At 66.9% G+C, this 9,576-nt stretch overlaps 1 protein-coding gene across 2 annotated transcripts; it reads right to left on the bottom strand.

The window, feature by feature from the left end:
• Nucleotides 1–223: 223 nt before the first annotated feature.
• NUDT14 (nudix hydrolase 14) lies at nucleotides 224–8,091 on the bottom strand. 2 transcript variants are annotated; one of them, XM_082618324.1, is made up of 5 exons: nucleotides 7,943–8,091; nucleotides 4,632–4,675; nucleotides 3,971–4,035; nucleotides 3,532–3,667; nucleotides 224–514 (listed from the first exon to the last, which is right to left on the bottom strand). In XM_082618324.1, exons 1-5 carry the CDS (start codon nucleotides 8,021–8,023, stop codon nucleotides 274–276), a joined length of 567 nt encoding a protein of 188 aa, XP_082474450.1. In that variant the 5' UTR covers nucleotides 8,024–8,091; the 3' UTR covers nucleotides 224–273. The 2 variants fall into 2 exon arrangements, with proteins under 2 accessions (XP_082474450.1, XP_082474449.1); XM_082618323.1 differs by having other exon boundaries at nucleotides 3,532–3,769.
• Between the last annotated feature and the right edge of the window lie 1,485 nt (nucleotides 8,092–9,576).

The raw sequence follows: 9,576 nt of genomic DNA on the forward strand, positions 1-9,576 counted from the left end.
CCTCCCTGCCCCCCACTCAACCTGGGGCACTACCCAGGGCCTGGCCTAGCCCTCTGCCAGCTGCCAGCTCCCAGTTGGCCCTGCACAACCTGCAGCCAAGGCTTCTGCTCCGGTGGAGCTGAGGGGCTTCCACAGAGACCGCACCCTCCCCTGCCCCCCAGCCCACCCTGGTCACAGCTCGGAGTCAGTAGACACAGGCTAGAGCTACACCAGCCTTTATTGGGTTTGCGGGGCAGGTGTCCAGAACTGGGCTCGTCCAGACCCCCTGGGGTTTCAGTGGGGACCCAGGCCAGGGGCCACGCGGCCAAGGAACCACGAGATACCAAAGATGACGCCGAGGGTCTTGGGAATATCCGGGTCATCTGCGAAGGCCTGGGCGCCATCCAGGGGCAGGTGCACAACCTCAATGAGCTCGCCCTCCTCCGCCAGGCCCCCGCCTGGGCCACCCCGCTGGGCATCTGTCACCTCTGCGTAGAACATGGTCTGGCTGGAGCTGGTCAGTCCCACACCAGACCTATGGGTCGAGACAGCATGTGCTGAGGCATCCACACAGGCCCCGCTGGCCACCCCTGCCCCTTCCACAGCCCTCTCTTGTCCACTCCTTCCAGCCCCCGGTAGGCAGTGCTCCAGGGTGCCCCCTGGCCCCCCAGATTCCCCCCTGTGGTGTACACACTCCATGTAATCCCCTCCCTTCAAGTGTGGGGGAAACCTAGGAACACGTTGGATGTGACCTCCCACTGTGATTAGGCTCCCATGTGATGAGGTTAGGTCAGGTGATGAAGGCGGAATTCTGCAGATGTAATTAAGGGCCCTAGCCAGGTGACTTTAAGTTCATCAAAAGAGGAGATGATCCTGGGTGGGCCTGACGTGATCAGGCGAGCTCTTCATTGCCGGTTTTAGGGGTCAGAGGTGGAAAGAGTCAGAGAGGCTTGAAGACGAGGTAAAGCCACCATGTGCTGTAAGAGGGCCACGCGCCACCGTGCTGTAAGAGGGCCACGCGCCACCAGCTGTAAGAGGGCCGCGCTCCAGGGCCTGTGGGTTAGGAGCCGGCCACGGGCCCCTGGCTGACAGCCAGCGGGAGACAGAGCCCTCAGTCACAGCCACGAGGAGCTGGGAAGACAACCCGCAGCCCCAGAGTAGACCTCAGCCTGGCCAACGCCTGACCGCAGCTTGGCGGTCAGGCTGCGAGACCCTGAGCAGTGGGCCAAGTCCCCAGCAAGCAGACTGCTGACCCCCAGCAACCGTGAGGTTGTAAATGGGGGTCGCCGAAAGCTGTTGAGTCTGGCAGGTGGCTCTGCAGCACCAACACCCTGCTCACGCTGGGCCTCAGCCAGGCCTCTCCCCGCACAGTGGGCCCCGGTTCGCACCCGGGGCTCTGGCCGGTGCAGCCTGGGTCTGCGAGCATTCCCATGTGGGCACCTGCAGGACGCCTGTTCTGGGCTGGGTGGGGGGCTGGGGCTCACAGCGGGGTGGGGCGCGGTCCCCAGGGCCTGGACCAGGGTTCACAGGCTGGAGAGGAGTGTCAAGGAGTCCCCTCCCTCCCTAGGTGGTGGCCAGGAGGGGGCTTCTGGCCACCAGGAGGGGGACAGGCACCCAGGCAGAGGGCAGGGGCCCAGACTGGTGCCGGTGGAGGTCATGGTGACTGCTGGCCATGAGGACGGGGTGACAGGAGGGGAAGGGCTGAGCATGGTTTGCTGGGGGAGAGGGAAGCCAGAGGGTGTCTGGGGAGACATCCAGGGGATAAGGGAGACCCCAGGCCACCCCGGGAGGTTAGCTGAGGCCAGTCAGGGCCTGCAGGGTGGACGCGGACCCGAGGTGCGCCCCGCACACGGGGCAGGGAGCAGCGTTGGAGGAGCTGCCCTCCCACTCCCCAAGCCCCCCACCCCCAGGCGGGGGCCCCACCCAGACTGACCTCACCCAGCTGCTTCCTCCGCCCTCCGGCCCCTTATCTCCCTCGGACCCTTCCTGACAGCCCATTCCTGACAGCCCATTTCCGCCGGCAGCTACAGCCTGCGCCTTTGATGGAAGCAGCGGTCTGTGGGGTTTCCAGTCCCAGTTTCCGCCGGCGTGTGACGGGACACCGGCGCCGAGAAGAATGTGCCCAGCCAGGCCGGGCACTGCCTCTCCCCGCTCACTCAATCACGTCCTCAGCTGGGGGATCTCAGACAAGCCCTGGGCCTTGTCACCTGGGATGGGCAGATGAGTGGCCTGGCTCACCCCCAGGGCCACGGAAGGAAGCCGGGGGCCCTACCCCAGGGCAGCACAAGCTCCTGTTCATGCAGCCGGCCATCCGGCTCCCGGGGAGAGCTGCCCTGGCCTCCACGCCAGCCCCATCTGGCCATGCCTCTGCACAGCTGGCCACCCTCACCTCTAAAGTGCAGTCTGAGCAGGCCACTCACTGTCCAGAGCCCTCCTTGGCACCCAGAACCCTCAGGATCAGGCCGTAGCCCAGAGGCCAGGGCCACTTGTCCCCTTGCCCCTGAGCCTCTGCCATGCAGCCCCTCTGCCAGGACTCCACCCAGACTCACCCGCTCGGGGGACCCCAACCCTCCAGGGCACCTCCACCTGCCTTCCTCCTGGCCTGCCCGCTGGCTCAACCCCTACCCGAGGTCAGGCCCCTTGGATTCTCCCGACCCCCCGGACTGCCAGCCCAAAGGCTCAGAGGCCATGTGGCCACTGGCCAGCCACGCGGAGGACACCTGCAGATAACTGAGGCCCCTCACACCAAGATGTCTGGCTCTTTGGTGTAGAAATCCCACGTCTAAGTTCCCGGGACTAAACGTCAACTCCACCCCCACCCCCAGGCCGGGGGCGCCCGGACGAGGCCCTGGGTGTCGCCGAGGGGGGCCCAGACCCAACACTGAGCGGCCCCTTGCTGGGCCGAGGAGGGCCACTCCCTCTCTGGAGAAGGCCGCCAGGGGCTCAGCATTGGGGCGACACTGTGAGATCCTCCTGCTGCTCCCAGACTTCACCAAGGTCAGGGACCCATCGCGGCATCCTCAGGCCAAGGGTGGGCTTCACCCCGACATCCTGTCCTGGGACGGAGGGAATGAGGGGCGGGCGGGCACCTGGGCTTTGGCGGGGGCGGGCCGCACTTCGCCCCCCAACCCCGGCCCAGGACTCGGCCTTTCCCTCGCCCCTGAGCCGCTGTCAGAGGAGACCTGTGACTCACCCCCACCCCCAGTGCCCGGCGCTTAATCCCACAGGAAGTAGAGGCATCTGTCAGCAGCAGCTGCCACCCGGAGCCAGAGCCGAGCCGGCCCCGCCGCGGTGGAGGGCACAGGGCCAAGCATGCTGCAGGACTAGCCCTGAGGGCCCCGGGTTCCAGCCCAGATCACACCCTGAGGTGCGTTCCGTCCAACCTTCCCCCAGCGTGGGAAGGTTGAAAAACAAGGAGCCATCGCCCTGCTTGCACACCCCTGGGAACTGGGTGCTCACTGCCTCCCAGGCAGCTCATCCCATCCCCTGGGCTGTGCTGGCAGCAGACGGCCCTTCCCCAGCCCCCAAGCCCACGGGCCCAGCCCCACTCACTTGTACGTGGCGACCCGGCGCAGGCCGGAGGGGGCCAGGTGGTAGCCGCACTCCTCCCACGCTTCCTTGCAGGCCACCTCTTCCAGCGAGAGCCCGGGCTGGTCCATGAGGCCGGCGCACAGCTCGTATGTCACCCCTGCCGAGCCAGGCAGTGCCGGCTGCAGCTCCCGGGGCCTGTCCTGGTCCACGGCGGCCAGGGACCCCGGGAAGAGGCGCTCCACCTCACCAGCGTACACAGCTGGTTGGGGGAAGGCAGACCGCGGTCACCGCCCTGTGGTGGCCAGCTCCACGTGACCCGCTCTGGCCAGACCCCCTTGCCGGGCCTCAGTTTCCTCTAGAGCCCTCTCCCCATGTCTGCACTCTGACCCTAGGACCCCAGGGGCCTGAACGTGAGCCTGCAGGCCTCCCCTCCCCCCATACCCCACTTGGGCCGCCTCACCTGGCCGGAACTGCTTCACCAACACCAGGCTCCTTCGAGAAGAGTTGAACATGAGAATAGTCACACTGCAGGGAGAGGGACCCAGCTCAGCACAGAAGCAGCGCCCTCACCTCACCCCCCTGGGGGCCCAGCCCACCTCCTCTCCTCCACAGCCCAGGAAGGTGGCGTCCCTTGCTCAGATGGGCAGACTGAGGCCCAGGCCAGGTCACAGCTTGCCAGGGTCACACAGTCAGGCTAGGACGCAGGCCTCCTGTATTCCAGCTGGCAGGGTGGGGGCCGGGGGTGGGAAGGACACGCTGGGCAGCTGGGCAGCAGCTGAGGACGGGTGACTGACGAGACACGCGGCCCCCACTGGCCGGCTGCCGCCAGCCACGCTCCTGAAGCCACGCTGCCATCCGGCCCGTACCCCCGACGCTCGGGGGCAAGGGCACCTGGGCAGCCTCCCTCAGGTCCGAGAGGGCCTGCCCACCATCATGGTCCAGGTGGCCTGAGCTGGGACCCAGCTCGGGCTCCAGGCCTCGGGCTGCCCCTCAGTGAGACGACAGGGAAAGTGGGGACTTGAGACACGCAGAGGCGGGTGGGGCTCTGTGCCCCTGGGCCCGGTGTCCCTGCAGACATCAGCCTGGGGCTTCCCCGGCGGCCAGCCAGGCTGGGCCCTCACCTGTCATGGGTCTTCATGAAATCCCACGACTTCTGGATGCCATTCTGCAAGAAGCAGGGCAGCGGTCAGGGAGGCCGAAGGGCTGGCAGCGCGGGCGGCCGTGCTCCAGGGAGTGAGGAGGCCACGCAGACCCACCGCCCCAGGCCGGTCCCGGCCCTGGGCCCACGGGAGCGACGAGCTGCAGCGGGTGGGGCCGGGGGTAGACACCAGGGTGGGCAGGGAAGTCCAGGACAGCCTGATGCTCTCAAGGGGTGAGGCAGAAAACCGGGCCAAAGGGTAGGAAGGTGTCCCAGGCACAGCATGAGCCACCACCCAGCACAAGCTGAGCATGAGAAGCTGCAGAGAGATGTACGCTGCCACCAAGTGTGGGAAGGACCATGGGGGTGTGGGGGAGAGGCAGGCATGGCACGTCCTCACAGTCAGGGCGAGGGGCAGGAGGGGTCCCAAGCGGGTAGAGCAAGATCAGGTTTTCGTTGCTGAAGCTCCCTTGGGCCACTGGACAAAGGGCGACAGGAGGGGCAGGCGGGCCTCCTGAGAGCGCAGCAGCCCCGGGAGCAGCTGGGGAAGGGAGTGCCCGCGCCAGGCAGGAGCTCAGCCCGCAGGACGTGACGATTCAATGATGACGACTGGACAGTGGAGGACCCTCTCCCAGGCCCGGTTTCTGTCTCGGGCTGTCTGTCCTGTGCCCTGTGGTCCTGCTGCTCTGTCGCTTCCTTCCAACCCCCTGCTCCCCGACCCTGGACACCCTGTCCCAGCAGCTCCCAGGGCTCTGAGCAGCATTCAGTGAACAAAAGGCAGTGTGGTGGGCCAGGGCCTGGGCCAGCACCACCGGGGGTGGCCGGAACCGTTGCTAACGGGGTTCCAGCCGGCAGGGGGCATTGAGGGGCCAGAACCCTGCCAGCGGGACACCACTAAGTGAAGTAGGCTCCCGTCCTCCGGGCTGTTCCGCCTGGCCCTGACCCCTCCCCAAGGGGTCTCTGAGGATGGGGCTGGCCCTGGGGCCCTAGAGCCCAGCCCTGCGGACGCCCACCACCGGCTTGCCTAGCCCACTGCCGCTCAGCCACTGGGTCAGCCCTGCGCCCTGGCGAGCTGCTGGCCCCGCACTTGGGGCCCCGTCCGAGCCACGAAACAGACATGGATCTGAGCACCAGAGACACCGAAAGTGCAACTGGGGAGAGAGAGGACACTAAGGAACAGCCTGTGTGAGGACTTCCTGGAGGAGGTGACACTGCACCAGGCCCCACAGCAAAGAAAGGGCATTCGTTCCCAGCAGTGGGCCCTGACAGGCAGAGGCCCACATGCTGGTCTGAGGGGAGCTGGAAAAATTGGTCTGAGCTGGGCCTGAAGGCAGAGGTGTTCTGGACGGGCAGTAGCCTCGGTTTCCAAGCAGGAGGGAGAGCCGATGTCCTGTCCTGTGCAGGTCGGGCTGCCGGGAGGCCGTTGTGAGGCACCACCCCCAAGAGGCAAGCCTGGGCCTGCCTGCAATCTGGCCACCCCAGGGCCAGCCACCCACCAGGATGAGCTCCAGGGAAGGCCTGCCCCCCAGTCTGCCATGTGCCAGCTGTGTCCCCTGCCTCCCTCAGGGTAAGTGTCATCTCATGCTGGTTTCAGGTGCCCTCTTGGATCAAGATCAAAACAGTTGTCAGACCCTCAGGTCCAGCCAAGGCAGGGTGCAGGGGAAGGTCCAGGGGGGCCCACTGAGGCCCAGCCCGCCCCTCCCAGAGGGTCAGGACCCAGGCCTGGCGCACCTTCCAGGGCCCTGGGAGGGAGGAGCAGGACTGGAGTTTAAACACAGCCCCTTCCCGCTCAGAGCCATGTGGGTGCCCTGCCTCTGCTTGGTCTGTCTGTCCACCCACCAGATCTCCCCTGGCCATGGGTGGCTACTGACCAAAGGCTGCAGATGCCCCTCAGTGATGCTCACCACCCAGCCCAGGGTCCCATGGCCCCTGGGAAACACCACCCCGGCCCCCAGCCTGTGTCCATCGCAGCCTACCGCCCGCATGGGCTCAGCTTTGGTTACCAGCACCCACCCACACTCCACAGGAAGTGGGGGAGGGTGCCACAGCCATAGGCCACAGTGGTTACGTGCCTGGACGACCCTGTGCCCACCTGCTGGCCCCAGAGCCCCAGCCCCTGGAGGCTGTGCAGCCACAATTAGGCATCCCTGCCCCAGGCCAACACCAGGGAAAGGGCAACAACCTCCGTGTCCCTGCACTCTGCCCCTCAACCAACCCCGGCTTCTGCCCCAGGCCGGTGCTGTCAACTTGGGTCCATCCTGGGGATAGGAATTCCCTGTCCCCTAGAGTCAACGGGACAGCAGCGACAAGGGAGGGGGGAGGGGAGTGCATCCTCTCTCAGGCTGGGCGTTAAGAGGGCTTCACAGGGCCTCCCTGGTGGCGCAGTGGTTGAGAGTCCGCCTGCCGATGCAGGGGATACGGGTTCGTGCCCCGGTCTGGGAGGATCCCATATGCCGCGGAGCGGCTGGGCCCGTGGGCCATGGCCGCTGAGCCTGTGCGTCCGGAGCCTGTGCTCCGCGACGGGAGAGGCCACAGCAGTGAGAGGCCCGCGTACAGCAAAAAAAAAAAAAAAAAAAAAAAAAAGAGGGCTTCACAGGTTAGTGAGAGTAAGGGGCCTGGTGGTGGGGGGGAACAGGATGCTTCAGGCCAGGGACAGCCCGGCAGAGGGGCACCAAAGACCTGCACCACCTGTCCTAAATGAGGGGGCAGGGAGGGGCTGCACCAGACTCGGAGGAGTGCAGTCCTCACCTGGATGGCGTGCTGGAACTCCGTGGCGTGGCAAGCCAAAGGTGGGGGCCCGAACTGGACAAACAAGTGTTTCCTGTGAGCCTACTACTCGCACAGCGCCACGGGAGGCGGTGTGGTCCTGCACTCCCTCCCCGGGCCGGCAGGAGGAGGTGACGCCCCGGTAGGCAGCCCACCTGGAGAGGCTCTCCAGTGCTCATCAGCTCCATCGCCGGCCTCCTCTGCCCAGAACGGAGACCACCACCACCAGGAAGCTTTCCCTGATCCCCGGGGCGCCCAATACGTCCCACCGCAAAAAAGGGCCGGGGCCCAGCAAATCAACCTTAGAGGAATGAGTGGTCCCCCGAGGTGTCGCTGCCCAGAGCCGGGCGCTCAACGGGTCTGCGAACCCGGAGTCAACGGGCAGAGCGCTCGGCGGAGAGGCGGGGCCCGCGGGGCGGGGCCACGAGGCCATGGGCGGGGCCATGGGCGGGGCCATGGGCGCGTGGGCGGGGTCCGGCGCCGGCGTCAGGCCGCGGAAGGCGCGGAAGGCGCGGAAGGCGGTCTCACCTGGCGGTAGTGCAGCGTGAGCGGCAGCAGGTAGGGCGAGGCTGCGCAGCGGCCCACGGCCACCCCCTCGATGCGCTCCATGGCGGCGCGCGAGGTAGCGCGGGCCCGGGGCAGACGCGGGCAGGGTCCACTCAGGACTCGAGCGGGCGGGCGTGTGACCGGGCTCTGGGCATGCCCGGTGCGCGCGGGGCGGGGCGGCGCGGGGCGGCGCCGAGCAGGGAGGGCGGGCCCAGCGCGCAGGTAGCACCTGCCCCGGTCCCTGTGCAGGTGCGGGGGCTCGTGCCCGCGGGGCACTCCCGGAGCCGCGCAGGGTGTGAGCAGGGAGGGAGGCTCGCCAGGTGGGCCCCGCGACAGGGGGTGTCAGCCGAGTGTGCGGCAGGGCGGGGCGGGCGCAACTGGAGGGGACGGTCTGCTAGGTGACCGCCGGTGCTGTAGTCGGGGGGTGACTTGGGCGTCCTGGTTGCGGGGAGAGAGACGCAGCGCAGCTCTGGGGGAAGGGGGGATGAGCCGAGCGGACGCCTCCGCCACTGGGGCTGACCATACCCCGAGATTGGGTCGTCCGGGGCGGGGGCGGGCCTCCCGGGAAGGAGCGACTAGGCCCTGAAGAGAGAAGCTGGCGGTCACAGCTGCCTCGCCGCCGAGCCCCGAGAGGAGGAAGGCAGAGGTGGATTCGGGGCTGCGCACCGGGTCCTGCGTGCGCCGTGGTGGGGAGAGAGTGGCTACACCTCTAGGGGCCCCTGGGTGGAGGGAGAGAAGGCTCTGGAAAGAGGGCAAGATGAGAGGAGCCTGAGTCGGGAAGGGAGAGGGACCAGGGTCTAGGCAGAGCCAGGCCCTCCCCGCGGGACTCCAGCGGGCTGGCGGGAGGCTGGCCTGGGCCACACTGTCCCCCTGCCCACCCCCCGCCCCACTGGGAGAAGCTGCCACTCGCTGTCTCCGGGGCTGCCCCTCCTCCACCTCGGCAGGCAACTAAGTGCTCTTCCCTCCCCCAAGAGGCCCCTCCCTGCTGAGGAAGGGCCCCCTTCTTGCTTGGATGTGGATCCCAAGGACCTGCTTCAAATGCGGCCACTCCCTCCCCAGGGACAGGCACAAATGGTGGGGTGGGGCAGCTGAGCCCTGACCTGCACCTGCTCTCTGAACTATGGCCCCAGGGGAGACAGCCCAGGTGGGCTTGCAGTTGACTCCCATGTCCCCGTTATCCATTGCTGTGTAACAAAGCACCCCCAAAATTCGTGGCTTGGAGCACCTCTTTGTTCCTCTCTGTCTTGGTCTGTGGATGGCCCTGGCTCAGCTGGGCAGCTCCTCCTTGGGGCTTCTCTGTAGTGTGGTCAGGTAGCAGCTGGGGTGGGGTCTTCTGAAGGGATGCACGTCCAGGATGTCTGGTGCCCTAGCTGGGTGGCTGGCTGGCCCTCTCCCTGAGCGTGGCCTCTCAGTGTGGCCGGCTTGGGCTTCCTGGGAGCATGGCGGTCTCAGAGTAGTGGGATTATCCCATGGCAGCTCCCCAGGCCACGGTCACAGGGCCGAGCTTCTCACGACCCAGCCCGGGATGTCTGACAGCAGCATTTCCACTGTGTCCTATGGGCCAGAAAGTAAGTCCTGGCCACCCCAGATTCCGGGGTGGGGGGTGCTTCCCAAGG

Source organism: Mesoplodon mirus (genome assembly GCF_964341445.2).
Source record: "Mesoplodon mirus genome assembly, chromosome: 4".
In the NCBI taxonomy this organism is placed as follows: domain Eukaryota; kingdom Metazoa; phylum Chordata; class Mammalia; order Artiodactyla; family Ziphiidae; genus Mesoplodon; species Mesoplodon mirus.